At 43.8% G+C, this 18,282-nt stretch overlaps 1 protein-coding gene across 1 annotated transcript in view; it reads left to right on the top strand.

The window, feature by feature from the left end:
* The first annotated feature begins 435 nt into the window (after positions 1 to 435).
* Positions 436 to 18,282, top strand: part of SLC38A1 (solute carrier family 38 member 1) — a 58,162-nt gene continuing 40,315 nt past the window's right edge. Inside the window, exons 1-4 of the mRNA XM_075600131.1 lie at positions 436 to 636; positions 2,941 to 3,128; positions 7,974 to 8,049; positions 8,351 to 8,466. Coding sequence (XP_075456246.1) covers positions 3,010 to 3,128; positions 7,974 to 8,049; positions 8,351 to 8,466 — 311 coding nt within the window. The 5' untranslated portion in view covers positions 436 to 636; positions 2,941 to 3,009. The remainder of the gene's footprint in view (positions 637 to 2,940; positions 3,129 to 7,973; positions 8,050 to 8,350; positions 8,467 to 18,282) is intronic.

The following is an 18,282-nucleotide window of genomic DNA, read 5'->3' as shown; positions in this document are numbered from 1 at the left end:
TTAAACCACTGGCTGTCAGAGAGACCACCAATTTGAATTTTCCCTGGTCAAATTCCTTCAGACTTTGCAAACTGCAGCAGATTTGGAATTCCGTATATATTGCATAGTCCATGGGAGCTCGGCATATATGTATATGGGGCGCATCTTAAAATACACAGAAATAACACTTGAATGGAATAAGTGCTACTTCAGTGCCATTTAATAAATAGTGATCCCCCTCAAATTGTGGGGGACCTAAACATGTTTATTATGCCATAGGACAACATCTGTCCTACATGCTCCTCGTGATTATATTCCTTCTTAGCAAAAAGAATACAAATCCTTGGTCCCATATGATGTGTGTAGGAGACGGACACACACACACGCACACGCACAGTCTGATGCAATCGGCAGCGCGGTCCCTGTGACTCACGCCCGCCCCCCCCCCCCCTCCCTGCAGAAGATTGCTGTGGATTTACATTGAATAAGTCTTTCCAGTTGACACATGCGTCCCCCGGCTCCTCTCCCCAACCTGCCTGCTCTGAGCCTGTGATCCCAGGGATTCAAGCACCAGGGCTCGGCATTTCCGACCCTTCCTCGGCTTTGCTGTCTATTCTCCATTGTTGGAGCGACCTTGAAGCATCTCCCATCACCCAGGTAAAGACAAAAAGCCCTATCTTATTACCAGCACACCCCAGCCGATCTGCAGCATCATTCCAGTGTGCATTATGATATGTGGTTATGACTCAGTGTCGTGGCTTCTCCCTGGGAAAAGGGGGTATTAAGATCCAACCTGCCATGCTGCTCCTATTAACCACTCTAGCGCCAGCCCACCAGGCACTGCAAGGGTTAATGATGGGAAACAAATGTTCGGCACAAGAGGGGTTATTTCGTCATTTACCCTTGGTGGGGTGGGGGGTCAACAACGCATCGGATGCCCTCTGTGGCTCTGGGCGGCATTGTTGTGTGGCTGCTTCCTTCTGTCCTTGGGTTTAAACGTTTTCCCCTGTGGGGTCTCATCGTGATTCCTGCAGATCCTGGCAGGGTGTGTGTAAACAGGACCACGTTTCCATCTCTATTATTTTCACGTGAACAGGGGAGAGAGGAGAGAGGGAGAGGGGGGGGGAGAGGCAGAGGGAGGGGGTGGGGGGGCAGTCGGTTGCTGTGAACGAAGCGATCAATGACGAAGAAGTTGCCCTTTACAAAGATCCCCCAGGCTGGCATGTAATTATACACCTCCATGATATTTCCATTTAAACCGTAACGTGGCCTGTAAGCTTCTGGTGTCATAGAACCACACCTTTAAATATTTGACTTTCATGTCTGGAGGCATTGCCTAGTACTGTATCATTTCCCTCTCTTTTAAACGGGCTGCTCGTCTAACACCAGCACTAAAACATACCTGGCTGGCCACGGCTAAACATGAAACACGTTGAGCTAATGCTTAGAATTTCCCTTTTTTTAATTATTATTATTATTATTTTTTAGCGGTATTGTTTAAGCCAGGGATTTAAGATATGCTATAGTTGCATTATTACAAATGCTGTAGTTTGATCTTTGCATATTGTCCACATCACTGCTATTCCTGCCTCTGCCAGTCACCACTGAGGCATGTACAGTACACTTCAAACATGTTTTGGCAACCAAAGCTTTAAAAGTAACTTCTTGGAAACATTCCTGTATTTTCTTATTAGACACAATGCATATTACCTGTAAAAAGGGAAACCCTTTAAGGGTTAACATGCACTATATATACATAGAGCAGAAATGTGTTGCAGGAAGCTGTAACTGCTTAAAAGTTTATTGCTCAACAATAATTTTATACTTCTTTGAAGTAGCAATGCGTCCTTTAATAACTTTTTTTTTAAATTAATTAAACCACCTCAAGCGTAATTGCCACTAACCAATATTTAGGAGGGCGTTCCCATGACTTATTGGCTCACAGTAAATACAGTTATGCTACAGGAAACCCAGGTTCCGCCTGAGATAATCAGCTCAGATATATCCTGTATTAGGGGTCTTCTAAGAGGGTGAGACAGGGCAAGTCCTGCTACATGTTCGTGTAACTGCTTTAAATAACATTAAACTTGTTCTTTATAAATAAAGCATGTATAAAAGCTGAGTTGCCCCATTGGAATCCACCACCGCCCACACGTTAATAATTGTACTATGTTATTACAAATGTATAGTGAGGGAAATAAAAAGATAAACAAGGATCCTGGAACAATGAAGGGAATGGCCTGTTTGTACTCAGATCATGCCCGTTGTGATGGTCAACATCGGGGAACGTGAGAGAAAAGCATAAGTAGTGAGAATTTGTGTGTCTAATTCAGTGCATGTGATGGCATTTGTTGTGGCAAAACGTGAAAGAAATAGGGGCGTTATGGCTTTCGGCTGCAAAAGATATTAGCCCATATTTATGAAAGAAGAAATTCTCTTTGGTTTTAATGGCTAATGCAGGGTTTTTATTACTCCACTTCTGCAAACGTGATTTTGGTAACTGACCCTCATTTTGTCTGTAATTAAGGTGGCTCTGAATCAAAGTCTGCCATGTGCAAAAGTTGGACAAAAATTAACCAACGCCATGTTTATCAAAGCAATACATTCTACTGTATCCTATGGGACCTCTTTCTTTGATAAATATGGTGCAATGGTTTTGCCCTTTTTTGGCACCCTATAGACTCTTATACATAACCCCCAAAAAGCGGTGGCAACGTTGTTGAGGGCTGTGCAGGTGGTACCGGTAACATTGTGGAGGGGACAAGAGAGAGGCCCATTGCCTCACCAGATGTGTAAGCAGACACCTTGCTTCAATGATGAGGGGGAGAGCCTGTCTGATAAGCCCCATTCGTAATTGGCCAGGCCCCTTCCACGATTGGCCAGGCCCCTTCCACTCGGCCCAAGTCTCTTGTCCTGACTGTCCCCCACTGACTAATGTGTTGCCTTTTTTTTCCCCACAAGCTTTGTTACGTTTGTGCTGCAGATACCAACCATCAAATAACCAACAATCACTGGACCAGCCATTGTACAATGCCTTTTAAACGTGGTTTGGAACTAACCGAATTGCAGAACATGAACACACCTGAGGATGACAACATTAGTAATGATTCAAATGATCTAATAGAAGTTGACAACACTCCGATGAGTAGGTGGGTATCATTTCCTGTATTATCGCCTATCATGTTATTGTTCTGTAATACTTTAGGTCTCGCTCATTGGAATTCAGAGTAATTCAATAGAAAAGACAGTTACACACTTTCTACCTTTTTGAGCAGGATGCATGAAATCTTTACAGAACAGGCGGGGAGGAATATGTTTTAGTATACAGAGAGGTAGAACATGTTCTTATTATAAGTTGCAACTTGTGAGGTGGAATTAAATTAAGTTTACTACGGAGCTGGAAAGAAGAGTCTCATTCTTAGGTTACGACTCATAGCAACAAAGCAAAATAGCACTGGATTTATAATCCCTTTGCTTTCCAAAGTAACCCAGCAAAGTTTATCACTGCATTTTGTTACATTTTCCAAGCATAATGTGTGAATCAAAATTTCCACCTGTCTGACCGCTGATGCCCAGATCAAGCAAAGGGTGCTTAGCTTTAGCCCACCTTTAGTCCCATTCACATTGTACACAAAACACTGACACATTTTTGTATTCCTTGACTAGATCATCACTGTATTATGAATACAAAATAACTGAATAACAAGGTCCAGAGGGACCGGTGATCTAGAAAAGAATCCCTACTTACAAGCACTCAATATCACTCATATGTAGAAAAGTAATTTAGATGGTTGAATGGGTAGTAACTAGATAGTGAGTTGAATATGTAGTAATATGTAACGATGTTCAAAAAACCTTTTAATAGTATAAAACTATAAAATCTAGGGATTTAAAAAAATGGCAAGTAGGCACCAGAAATGCTGCTCTGGTGGAGGGGGGGGGGGGGGTAGTGTGGACCAAAGTGAGCCAACTAGGAGGAAGGGAGCTTCTAAACCAACTCCCCCTCCCACGACCATGCTGCAATTCAAGCTATATTAATTTGGTATACCGTGGTAGGAACGGTTCAAATGTACATATACCGCGGTAATAACGGTTACAAATTTGCGGCTTTGACTATGATTATTGTGTAGATCAGTGTCTGCAGTTTAAAGAAACCCTCCTCCAGTGAGTACCGTGGTTAGAACGGTTCTCTTGGACTGGATCTGCACAGACCGTGGTAATAACGGTTACCATGGACCAGGGTAGATGGGTTAGGGCAGCGGTGCGCAAACTGGGGGGCGCGCCCCCCTGGGGGGGCGCAAGATTGTTTAGGGGGGGCGCAGGAAGCAGCGGCGATTTTGCCAGGAGCAGAGGGAAAAAAGCCGTCTGCAGCTGCAATTTTTCTTTTGGCCATTAGGTGGCGCTGCGCTGTGCTACAGTACACAGCAGCATCTCGTTGCTTCCTGCATCAGCGACATGGGGAGAGGGGGTGAGTGAGACTGGCACATGGGGGGAGTGAGACTGGGACATGGGGTGAGTGAGACTGGGACATGGGGGAGTGAGACTGGCACATGGGGGGAGTGAGACTGGCACATGGGGGAGTGAGACTGGGACATGGGGGGGAGTGAGACTGGGACATGGGGGGAGTGAGACTGGGACATGGGGGGGAGTGAGACTGGGACATGGGGGGGAGTGAGACTGGGACATGGGGGGGAGTGAGACTGGGACATGGGGGGGAGTGAGACTGGGACATGGGGGGGAGTGAGACTGGGACATGGGGGGGAGTGAGACTGGCACATGGGGGGGAGTGAGACTGGCACATGGGGGGGGAGTGAGACTGGCAAATGGGGGGGAGTGAGACTGGCACATGGGGGGGAGTGAGACTGGCACATGGGGGGGAGTGAGACTGGCACATGGGGGGGGGAGTGAGACTGGCACATGGGGGGGGAGTGAGACTGGCACATGGGGGGGGAGTGAGACTGGCACATGGGGGGGGGAGTGAGACTGGCACATGGGGGGGGAGTGAGACTGGCACATGGGGGGGAGTGAGACTGGCACATGGGGGGGGAGTGAGACTGGCACATGGGGGGGGAGTGAGACTGGCACATGGGGGGGAGTGAGACTGGGACATGGGGGGGGAGTGAGACAGGGACATGGGGGGGAGTGAGACTGGGACATGGGGGGGGAGTGAGACTGGGACATGGGGGGGAGTGAGACTGGGACATGGGGAGGGTGTGAGTGACATGAGGGGGGTGAGAGTGTGAGATGGGGAGGGGGGTGAGAGTGAGTGTGACATGGGGAGGGGGGGTGAAAGAGCTACATGGGGATGAGAGAGACATTGGTGGGAGGGAGGGAGACACTGGCAGGAGGGAGAGAGACACACAATGGCTGGAGGGAGAGTGTGAGAGAGACACCGGGTGGAGGGAGAAACAATAGCTGGTTGGAGAGTGCAAGAGAGACACTGGGGGGAGGGAGAGGCAATGGCTGGAAGGAGAGTGAGAGACAATGGAGGGAGGGAGACACTAGGGGGAGGGAGAAAGAGAGAGACACACACAGGGGGAGGGAAAGAGAGTGGGGGGAGACACTGAGGGGAGGGATAGAGAGGGACTGGAGGGGGAGTGTGAAATACAGGGAGTTGGAGAGACTGGAAGAGGAGTGTGAGACTGGAAGAGGGGAGAGAGTGAGAGACAATGGGGGGAGGGAGAAAGAGACACACTGGGGGGAGGGAAAGAGAGTGGGGGGAGGGGGAGACACTGAGGGGAGGAATAGAGAGGGACTGGAGGGGGAGTGAGAAATACAGGGAGAGACTGGAAGAGGTTAGAGAGGTCCTGAGGTGTTCTAATGTGGCGGGAAGAGAGAGATTAATAATACAGCAGAAATGGGAACGCTATTAGACAAATATTATAATATTTATTTTTAAGTTATGTAATTTGTGCTATAAATACTTTTTTTGTAGACGCGTGGCGGGGGCGTTACAAAGCTGGTTCGCACTGACGTCATGTGATTTTGATTACATCAGGCAGGGGGGGCCCGAGAAATTTCATGGATGAAAAGGGGGGCTCGGCATAAAAAGTTTGCTCACCCCTGGGTTAGGGTACAAGCTGGATAAAAAAGCACCAGTTCAAATAATTATATTATATTGCTGTTAACACTGATGTGTGGATGGGAACAATGTAATATGCCAGGGTATATATATATGGCACTGTCACAGGTATTCCTCCTGTATAGGTCAGTATTATAGGAGGCTTAAAATGAAAGCTATGGTAATACAGATAGTATCTCTAGCACTGCCCTTGTAAATGGTAAGTGAGCATTAATGGTTACAGGGGCTCCCGATCAACAAGTATTGTGAACCAGTTTTCCAGCAGTGTGAAGAATGTTTAGTAATAATAAGTGTCTTATATTTTGAAATATTCTTTCAAGTATTAAGTTAAGTTCAACTTTTAAGAATTTCCATTCTGATATGTTTAAGGCTCAGATCCACAAAAGGATGTTAAACTTTAGCCCACCGTGATTCTCATTCATATTTTCCACACTTTCATATATTATTCCCATACTCTTATGAATAGGAGTAAATGCGTGCTACAGCGTAGCACCCTTTGTGGTTATCGGCCTTTATGGGGGTCGGGGGTGTGGGGGGAGGAGGTTAAGCAAATCTCCTTACTGGGGTATTTTTTATCAATGTCTCCCAGCTAAAAGAAGTAACTAGGAGAAAACAAGTGTAAAAGTGCCAGCTTGTTTTTCAAGAAAAATAATCTAAATGGAAACAATGGTATTTTTTTCTTTGGATAAATATGGTATATTTATTTGCACTGTTTTTGCTCCTGTTTGGCAGCTGGGAGGCTTTGAAAAATAGACCCCAATGTATGATACGTGATCATGCATTCTAAATCAATATCACAAGTCTATTTTCCTACTCCTATCAATAGCAATGCATTGATTTCTATGTCAATTGACTGAGTGTGACCTTGAAGTTAACATTGATTTGAATATGTGATGTTATGATCAAAGTTATGATGATTCCCACATGCAAACTTCATGTTTCCCTGATTCCTGTAAAACCTGATGCTTTCGTCTTCTAGTCGTTTATTTCATTTTACTGCAAGGATTGAGCCTATCACTATACATTAAGATTATCTTTTTAATTTAATGGTGAGTAGTAAATATTCTGTATGTAATATTAAGAGCAAACGCTACAGTTTAAGTTGAAACATACAGTAAAATACCTGTTTCTTAACACAGATACTTCTTTATACTTGTACAGTTTATATTGTCATTCAGATATTCACAATTACTAGTATCAACTTAATCAATGGGTTTGGTTATATTTCCATGTGAAGAAAAAATATGAATAAAATTCTTTTTATTTATGTCATACTTCACATTCAACATATATAAGCATAAGTATGACAATTAATTAAGCAATGTTGTACCAATAATTATACGTAAACATGGTGTGTATGGGTCTTGGAGAAATATAGATTCAATGTAGGTTGTGATGCCTTAAAGCTGCAGTTCAGTCAATATCCTGCATGTGTGTTGTTTTTTAATATATCAGTTCTGTAGTAAGAAAAAATACTTTTAGCATTTTCTGTTTTAAAAAAACAACAACTTTGAAAGACCAATTTTCTTGTATTCTATTTTAACAAGCATGCTTGTTCCTATAGCAACGATTTACATTCCCCATATTTAAAGATGTCGCCAAACTTTGCCGATCAATAGACGGAGAACGAATTGACCAGCAGCTATGCAGTTCTTTAGGTAATTAGAGATTGCCCGCATGAAACTATTGAAGTTAAAAAATAAATAAAAAAAAGACTGAACTGCAGCTTTAAATGGAACCAACATGAGAGATGTTGTAGATTAAATTACAGTGTACAGAGTTTTCAAAAATTCACATGATTTTTCTTTAAGTGCATCGCAACCTACAACATACCTCATGATGATGACATGTAATTGTTCCTGTTGTACAGATCCTCTTTCAGACAATGTATAATTACTGTCTTCCTTTCCAGCAAATTCTTTGCTGATCGTGAAAGTAGAAGAAGCCTTACCAACAGTCATCTGGAGAAACGGAAATGTGATGATTACGTAAGCGTTTTTATCAATGGATTATTGTCTTCTTTTCTTCTTTATATTACTTCCGTCCTTTCTTCTCATTGTGCCTGTGCAATATGCTGTGAGACCACTTCCCAGAGGGCTTCGAGAAGAGTTTAACTTCCAACCAAATCTCCAGCACGGTGAAGTGCTTTCACCGCATAGTGTATAAGTGCCTAGGCCTATGCCTGGAAAAGATTTTCTTCTGTGCATCTCTACAATTGCAATGTTATACACTATATTAACATAGAAACGTGTCAATTTTATAAACAATGACATTGTTTTCCATCTACAGAGTCCTGGGACAACCTCAATAGGAATGTCTGTCTTTAACTTGAGTAATGCTATTATGGGCAGCGGGATTCTTGGCCTTGCCTTTGCTTTGGCTAACACGGGAATCATTCTTTTTGTGTAAGTATCTACACTGCAGTTTGAACATCTATGCTATGGTTTCCAAATAGGCCCTAGCAACAGCACAGTAATATTTGTCGACAGGGCAGGCTGGGACGTTTGCGGGGCTCGGTGCAGGGGTTTTTGTGGGCCTCTTACCTTGTCCGGCATGGCATCTCCTCAGACGACGTCGCGGCGACACCTTAAATGGCAGAGCAACGCCATGTGATGTTGTGGCGTCATGACAACGAAACGCTGCAGGAGGAGATGCCGCCGGACAAGGTAAGAGACGGCTACAGATGACCTGCGCTCTCCCCCCGGAACTCCGTTTCATTGTGGTGGGGAAGAGCGCGGGGCCACTGTAACCGCGAGGCTCGTGCAGGGGCACTGGTGGCATCGCCTACAAGCCGGCCCTGTAAAAATTGCAGAACATACACATTTTAACATTTAATTATGCAGCACTGAGAAAACTATTAATATCCGCAGCTGCTGTCATGGCAAATGTAGATGCTAAAGCATATGGAATATTTTGTTCAAGTTGACCTCTGTAAATGGGTGCCAAGACAGGCATGAAAAGGGGATTAAAAAAAAATGATTAAGAAATATGAAATGACATGAATTTGAATTGCTAAAATTGTCCCACTGCATTTCACAGCTGAGATAGCACTTATCCTTTATAATGTAAGTTTCTCTCAATCAAAGGAATATGCATTTACTTCCTTAGGCTGCGCTTATAGTGACAGCGATGCGACGTCGCATCAAAACAAATGCATTGCCGCCGTCGCGTTCGCTTATAGTAAGCACGACGCGATGGAGCGATGAAGTCATCTCAATTTGATTTTTCCAGCGACCGCAGCCTGACGTCGCCGGCCCTATAAGTGTAGCCAAAGTTACAATTGTCACAGAGGTTAAGTAAAAATTGAAGTTGGGTGTTTTGAGAGGCAATTCACAATATTTTGATCCATGCCATGTTTATGTTAGAAACATATTTCTTTGGAATTCAGTGCAACTAATGTGCATAGCCCAATATATACTTTCTTATAGTAGTTACAGATGTTAAAAAAAAAAAATATATATATATATATATAGGCATTCCCCTAACCCATCAGAAATGTTTTGAAGTAGTTGTATATGGCACACAATGAAGAGGTTGCTAAAATATTGACGATATACAGTAAATGATTGGGCGTGGAAACACTAGCACTAAGATAAATGAGACTGCATTATTGCTGATATGCGCACGCTGCTTATCGTTGTTCATACCTGCGCTCCAGCTGAAGAAATAGTGATTGTGTTTATTGCCTTCACGTTTTCCATGACGTTCTGACCTCTTGTCATGGTTTGTATGCAGTTACCAAGTATTTCAATGTTTTGAATGTGTTTTTATTTCGGAATGAAGACAGGGACTTCTATAAATTGATATAGGCAGTCTTAGCCCAGTGCATATTAATGGAGGTCATTGCTCCATATATTATGTAAATTTAGAGGTACTTCTTTGATAAGGAGGGTATTTGCAGGTATTTTGCGGGGGGAGGGTACAGTATAGCCGCTTGTTAAGATGATCACATTTGCCAAAAGCAAGTTTGATCCAGAAAGAATTTATAAGGGAAAATTGTAGCACATATTAGTTAAAGAAGGAGTTAAATAAATGTGCACGAATTAACATGGTAATGATGTTTTATTATTCTTTATGGGATTTTAAAAGATGCTTAGTTTTTACTTCATACTGTCTCTGAATATTATATTGATAACCATAACTATAGTTATTGTGCTATGTCTATACTGGTAGCACTCTGGCATTGTTGCGGGTCCCAGAACATTTTTTGTTGTTATCTTCAGCTTTTAGCCACTTACATTTTAAAACAAATTGCTTTTGTATCACATAGAAAATGGAAGACGTCACCGGTTTGATTATTTTAATCTACTGCAAGTTCTAATAGCAATATTTGTTCTAAAGACATGAATATTTGTCACAGATTGTGATATCTTTTAATATACCATACGACTCATCTACCAACAACTCTCTAATCGGTCCATGAGGAGTTAGAACAGTTGATAAATATTATGCTCCCAATGAGCTTCAGACCTTTGAAGAATAACAGTTTTCGTGGTACAAAATAACACACATAATTAAGAGAGAAACCAGTTAATTTCCAATTGTCTTAAAACAAAATGTAATTGTAGAAAGCAATACAAATCTGTGGATATACATTTTAGGCACTGTATAAGATAACAATTGGTAATGATGATTGAACCGGGACCATGTAGTCAAGTGTGAATAATGTGAGATTTGTCCATTGTGGACCCCAACATAGAGGCATGTTTCAAAGAAGATATGTCCATGCTAAAAAGCATGTTTTGTAAGCTGTTTTGGAAATGTGTGCACATAATACAGTAGGGCCCTGCTTTACAGCGTTCCGCTCATACAGCGTTTCCCAATGTATACCTATATTCATTAGGTTCGGCGCTTGTTCCGTTTTTCCGGTGATTTTCGGCATGATGTGCAGAGAAGCAATTGTCACTAATCAACAGTTTTAGTGCGTGCGCAACTCCTTGTTAGGTGCCATTTGTCAGCGAAACAGTCGGTTTACAGCTCTGCATCTGTGTTTTCAAATGTACAATACAGTACAGTAGGGCCCCGCTTTACAGCAATTTCAGCTTTACGGCGGCGGCCTGGAACGGAACCGACGTATGAACGGGGCCCTCCTGTACAGTATCACTTTGTTGAACACATTTGAGTTGTTTTAGTAGCCTTATCTGTTGATAGTCCTACTGAATGTTAAATGTGCAATTCCATGTACCCAGCCAGAAAATATACGTTTGTAAAAAAAATACAAAATAAAACGTTAACGGACTTCCCTAAACAAATCTAACAATGCTAATAGCAAAGGCGTGGTTGTTATAGTTTATGTTAAAAATACTTACAAGTTGAATTTCTTAAGGGCCTCTGAATGGGAAAGTGTTTGTCAATGAAGTGTTTTCTTTATCTTTAGCCCACCCTGTCCTTGTCAGAGAACCAATAAAGATAAGGGTAGGAAGTGAGGGGACTTTGGCTGTACAAGCTCTACATACTAAACACACAGTGACATCACGCCGCAGAGAGTAGCTAGAGGAAATGAAACGCCTCTCCCAGATCCAACTTGAAAAAAAAATATTTAGATACACTTATAAGTGTCAGATGTGCACACAAAAAAGCCTCAAAGACCCAGATGAGAACCCATAAGGCCTCGGTCCCGCTGCGCTCGTTGGCGCGGGCGGCGGGTCGCGAGTTCCCCACCAGCAGGGGAATCCTCGCGAGCCGGTCCCGGTCCCCACTGGCTGCACAGCTGACTACACGCTGTAGCGCGTCAGCCGCTGGAGACACCAGAGAATGGTGTTTTCTAGCTTTGACGCGTGACGTGTGTGGCTGTGAGCCAATGGGGAGGGGAGGCTTCGGGAGGAGGAGAGGCTTCGGGGAGCGGGGAGGAGTGTGGAGTGAAAGCAGGTGAGTGCCTTTCTCTGTGTGTGTGCCTGTCTGTGTGTGTGTCTGTCTGTGTGTGTATGTGTCTGAGTGCGTGAGTGCCTGTCTGTGTGTGTGTGTGTGTGCCCGAGTGCCTGCCTCTGTCTGTGTGTGTGTGTGTGTGTATGAGTGCGTGAGTGCCTGCCTGTGTGTGCGCGCGTGTGTATGAGTGCGTGAGTGCCTGCCTGTGTGTGTGTGTGTGTGTATGAATGAGTGCCTGCGTGTGTGTGTTTAAACTTACCTTCCAGCTCCAGCCCGAGTCCGTGGAGGGAGGGGGGGAGAGTAGCGGGTCCCTCCGCTCAAGCCACGCCCCCCCTCCCTGTCAAACCGCCCACCTCCCGATCAAACCTCCCACCTCCCGATCAAACCTCCCACCTCCCGCTCCGGCTCCCGCTCCCTACAGACCGCAGATCGCGGTCTGTGTATCTCAGCGCACCGCCTGTCAGCAGCGCAGGTGCGCTGACTCTGGGAGCGGGGCCTTAGCCTAAAGCTGCAGTTCAAGCTGCCGTTTATTTAAAAAAAAAAAATTACATTCAATATGTGCATCAATACAATCTGCACACTGACAAGTGATTAGCTAAGTTGCAGTTCGATCCGTTCTCCTGTAATCGATCACTTTGCTCGGGGTTATTTAATTCAGTTATTGCTGCAAAACAGTACCCACGATGCAAAGTTCTGTGACCAGACAGTTAGTTCCTAGATACAATTGGTGCACACAGCTAGAGAGAGGGCAGGACTCAAAAGACAGAGCCTGTCTCAGAAGAGGAAGGGGGTATGACTTTGTAAATAGTTTCTATAGAAACAAACATGCTTGTTACATTAGAATACATTAAACATGTCTTTAAAATTGTTTGAAAAAAATGCTAGAAGTATTTACTCATAGTACAGAACTGATTTATTTAAAAAAAAAAAAAAGAACACCTGCCGGATATTGCTTGAACGGCAGCATTAAACATGCCAGTTCACTTTGTTCCTTTTAGGGATTGTCCCTTAAAGTATGCTTTTCATTCCCAGTTGCTCTGATGACAAGAAGGGGTTCTACATAAATGTGTTCACATTGTCATCTAGGTGGAAAAAACAAAGAAAACAAAATCCACTTTAATTGAAAATTGTTTTTTTGTTGTTGCTGGAACTGAATCTTTAAACTGCGTGCTTGGAAAACACAAAAGAACACAGGTTCTATATGTTTCACACATTCCCAGAAATAACAATGACCACAGTCTCGACACAGGCTTAGGCCGCGCTCATGGTGGGGGCTTTGGGCACGCACACTTTCGGGACTCTTACCTGATTTGTTATTGCAGTTCCGCAAGTGCCCGCAGCGCTACGCGCGTCGATGGTGCTACATTTTGACGAGACAAATCAATTTGTCATTCCGGGCTGCAGTCGCGTGACGTCAGCGTTACGTGAGCTGGTTCAACCAATGAGGGTGAACCAGCTTTGTGATACGTCCGTCTCCTGCAGCCTAGTGCACACATCGCTGGGGCTGCAGGAGCGCGCGATGGCACTGTTGCAGATTCAAATAACAATCTAAATCTTCCACTTATTTTGTCTCTCCAAATGCGCATGTAACATTTGTTTTTCTACTCAAATCCTCAAGTGCCATACACCACAGATACCTTTGACGCTTAAATGGTTAAAACAACTCCAGCTTTTCTTTTATATAGTAGAACTGGAGATTGTCTATTTTACAGTTTAATAGGCAGTCATTGTATAAAGTCATTCTACATCAACAGAAAACTTCCATAGATAATCTTCTAATTTAATATGAGGATTGAAGGAACAGCCAGTAGACCACAGGTTCTTTCCTAGGCTACTAATTAAACAATGCATGAGTGGATGTATAAGTGTAGGCCAATAACTATGTTTATGCAAAAGGATATTTGCTGGCTTAGAACAAATAGCACATTTTCAAACGTCTCCTGAAATCCTCACCTGGATATGAGGCAGACACAGGTGGTGGGATGAGTGACAGTAAACCCTTCTATCTTTATTCTTAATTAAATGAGATGCATTTTTTTTTCTGTTTTACAATAGAGAGGAGAGAACAAGAAAATATACAATATATCAAAGAGCATCAGAACATGATATAATTTAGGCTCAGAAGGAAGACAGGTGTGCCTGCTCCTGCCTGTTTAATAATTGCTTTTGTAAGGCAATATGGCTCAACGTGGCACCAACACTTCTGAACGATGAACCGTGGTTTGCGTGGCAGCCTAGGATGAGAATCTGCCAATGTAATATGACAGCAGAGAAAGTAAGAGGCATGGAAAGCTTGCCCTGTGTGAGCGAGACATGTCTTGTGGTTCTTCGCACAGGAGAGGAGTTTTCAGAGTGCTCTTGATACACAATCCTGGAGTGACTGAGTGTGGGTTCCACTTTAAAAAAAATGTTACACAGTAAATTGCTTGTTATCTCCAATTAGCATACACGTCACACGGCTACATACTATCTATGCATCATTGGATACAATTAAATATGAAACTGCTGATAGATGTAGCAAAACATTTAGTTAAATGTGTCAGAGCTATTTACAAATGGCTTTCCTCTTTGTACTTTTGCAGGATGAGAATACGTATTTCACCAGGAAATGATCAGTGAGTCATTCAAAAGATAATCAATGTTATCTTATTTGTCACTTCCTCATCTTGTAATTTTTTAACAGACTATAAAGTTGCGTAATAACCGTCACTACAAATAATGTAAACGTTTTATGATAGTAGAGGTGTAGTTTATCAGCATGGCTGCGGTAAAATAAACCCAACCCCATTCCCTGTTAGGTCTTCTCAGAAAGCTGCTCTATGACAGGGATGTGCAAACTACGGCGTCATTTGATGCCGCATTGTCATGGCGACGCATCGCCTGAGAGCAGGTAAGGGAAGTTACAGAGGCCTCACACCTCCCCCGACATTTAATTTAAATGTCTTCGGGAAGAGCGCAGGCTTCTGTAACCGCCGCACCTCCCTTAGAAACTCTTGCGCCCCCCAGTTTGCGCACCCCTGTTCTATGAAATACTTCAACCTGAATGAAAAGTGCACTCTCTCCTACGACCAAAATGAACTAAAGTAAGCAGTCACTTGTTCAATAGGCTAAAGGTAGTTGTGTGTGGGACCATAGGACAAAAGACAAGTGAGGTTACCAGTTTATTACGCACAAGCTTTGGCTTGGGTGACCTAAAAGAGGGAAGGCCGGGAAAAAGAGACTAACCTTAGGAGAAGATAGAGAAGATGGAGGAGGGGAGACAGGTGGTTTCATGAGTAGACAAACAGGGGAAGCAGGCAGGAAGGTTTGGGTTTAAATAGGATTATGGGGGAGCCTAAATCTCATCCACAATCCAGGGCATTAGATTTGCAAGAGACTGACCACTTAAAGCAGCAGTTCAAGCAATATCCTATATGTGTGTGTGTTTTTTTTTTTTTTTTAATAATAATAAATCAGTTCTGTACTATGAGAAAATACTTGTAGCATTTAGAAAAAAAATGTTTTAAAGACATTTTTAATGTTTCTAATGTAGGAAGCATTTCCAAAGTGACAGCCCCCTTCCCCTTTTGATAGACTCTGGCTCTTGAGCCCCACCCTCTCTCTAGCAGTGAACCAATTGTATCTTCCATATCTATATTCCAAAACTACATTGCCCACAATGCTGTGCAAGAACTGAATTAAATAACCCTGAGCAAGCGATCGATTACAGGAGAACGGATCGATCTGCAGCTTCACTTGTCAGTGTGCAAATTGTATTGATACACATATTGAATGGAAAAAATATATATAATTTATTTTAAAAACGGCAGCTTGAACTGCAGCTTTAAAAAAAATCAAGCAATTATAAGTGTATGGAATCATTGTGTTGGTCTTTTAATGGTTACATCAGAGGGTTTGGGGTCTGCCCCTTAAACCAGCCAAAAGAGGGAGTAATAGTACACTAGGTTACTTTCTCAGTATGATTGAGGATGAAAGAGGGAGTACTATATGTGATTGTTTCATGACATGCATTGTTTCTGTATTGAACTTTTGGGTATTGTTTTTGTCCTGTGTTTAAATGCCCTTCGGTGCTTTGCAATGGGGTTTAGACCCTCTAAGCAATGATTAATGTTAAATGGGCATTTCCTCTTTCATGTTTTTTGGTTTGTTTTAATAAATGTAGCAGTTCCTTGCCTTTACGGCAATGCAATTGCCTAAGCTGCAGATTGATCCGTTCTCCTGTGATCGCTCGGCGAAGATCCTGCTTCCCAGGGCACGCAATATGGCTGCCTATATCAAAAGAGGAAGTGCCTTGCCTTCCTAAATAGTTGCTATAGCAACCCAAGAAAGCTCAATACATTACATTTGCAAAAGAGTGAAAGAAAAAACGCAGTAAGTACTATTTAATACTACGCAACTGATTTAGTAAAAAAACATTTAGGATTTTGAATTAAATGCTGCTTTAATATTACGTACTATAGAAATCCTACATTATATGAGTTGTGACTGCTGACTTCACTTATGATGTAATTTAGGAGGCTCTTTTGTAACCTCTGTTTCCTCTGGTAAATGCTGTTTAAAGTTTTCGCACCATATCTTAATAATGTCATTAGGGAGGAGCTGAGATTAATTAGTGAGTGGCTCTGTGAGTAAAGTCATTGACTGAGAACAGTGGCTCTGTGAGTAAAGTCATTGACTGAGAACAATGATACTGTTTAAAGCAACACAGTTCAAATCCCTATATCTGCAAACTGTGATCTTGGGCAAGTGACTTTATCTCCCTGGGTCAGAGGTTACGGCCCCAGTGCTGTGCGATTGAGCGCCTCCCGGTGCTCTCCCCCTCCAGCCGCGCGATCTGATGGATTCAAGATCACCTAGGACTGGGGAGCGCACTTACAGCCTACCAATCTTTTCTTAGGCTAAGGCCCCGCTCCCTCAGTCAGCGCGCCCGCACTGCAGACAGGCGGGGCGCTGACAGACACAGACCGCGATATACGGTCTGTAGGGAGCCGGAGCGGGAGGTGGGCGGGAGTGGGAGGCTTGAGCGGGAGGGGGGCGTGGTTTGAGCGGAGGGACCCGCTACTCCCCCCCGCCCCTCCACGGGCTCGGGCTGGAGCTGCTGATGGAAGGTAATCAAAAGCAACACACACACACGCAGGCACTCATACACACACACACACGCAAGCACTCATACACACACACGCAGGCACTCATACACACACACACACACACAGAGGCAGGCACTCACGCACTCAGACACACACATACACAAACACAGACAGGCACTCACGCTGCTTTCCCTCCACACTCCTCCCCGCTCCCCGAAGCCTCTCCTCCTCCCGAAGCCTCTCCTCCTCCCGAAGCCTCCCCTCCTCATTGGCTCACAGCCACACCACGTGACGCGTCGACGCTAGGGATGACAATTCTCTTGAATCCCCTAGCGGCTGACGCGTCACAGCGTGTAGTGAGCTGTGCAGCCAGGGGGGACCGGCTCGGGAGGATTCCCCTGCTGGTGGGGAACTCTTGTGTGGCCGCCCTCGCCACCGGGCGCAGCGGGTCCCAGCCCTTAGAACTAACCACTGTCCCGACCGTACAGCCGGCACCTACTTCTTTGCATTTAACTACATCCTTTGTAGCCTGACAGTTCTGCTGTTGTTGTAACGCTAAATCCTGTACAGGCATACCCCGCTTTAACATACGCAATGGGACCGGAGCATGTATGTAAAGCGAAAATGTACTTAAAGTGAAGCACTGCCTTTTTTCCACTTTACAATGCATGTTCTGTACTGCAAACATCATATATGTGCATAACTGATGTAAATAATGCATTTGTAACCAAAATAAATACAGTAGGCTTTATTCAAATAAAATCTTTAATGCCATCTGATTTTTCTTATAAGTGCTGACAGATACAACTTGGATGAATGGAAAATTATTTTAAAAATATGTAGGAAGGATGAAGGAGAGGGCATATCTTCTACTGTACAGTATTTTTACTGAAAGGGCATGAAGGTGAGGTGCATTTATTTGACTGACTGATATATTTCTAGGACTTTGATTTGTGACTTTGGTGAAAACAATACTGTACAGTACAGTGTTTTACAATGCTGTGCTTCCTTAGGCCGCGCGTATAGTGCCCGCGACTGGCGACGTCACCCATCCCCGCTAGCGAAAGTTATATTTTGCTTTGCGGCGGCGTCGCGGGCTCCCAGGCATTTGATTTGTCCAGGGGCTGTCACATGAGGTGACAGCCCTTGAAAAATCAAATATTCCCGGCTTCCAAAGATTTCTCCGTCACATTGCTGCTGTTGCGCTTACTATAAGCGCACGCGGCAGCGGCAATGGGTTTGTTTTTGGGCGGCATCGCCGGCACTATA

This window comes from Ascaphus truei, chromosome 5 (assembly GCF_040206685.1).
Source record: "Ascaphus truei isolate aAscTru1 chromosome 5, aAscTru1.hap1, whole genome shotgun sequence".
Lineage (NCBI taxonomy): Eukaryota > Metazoa > Chordata > Amphibia > Anura > Ascaphidae > Ascaphus > Ascaphus truei.
This window is presented reverse-complemented; position numbering and strand designations above follow the sequence as displayed.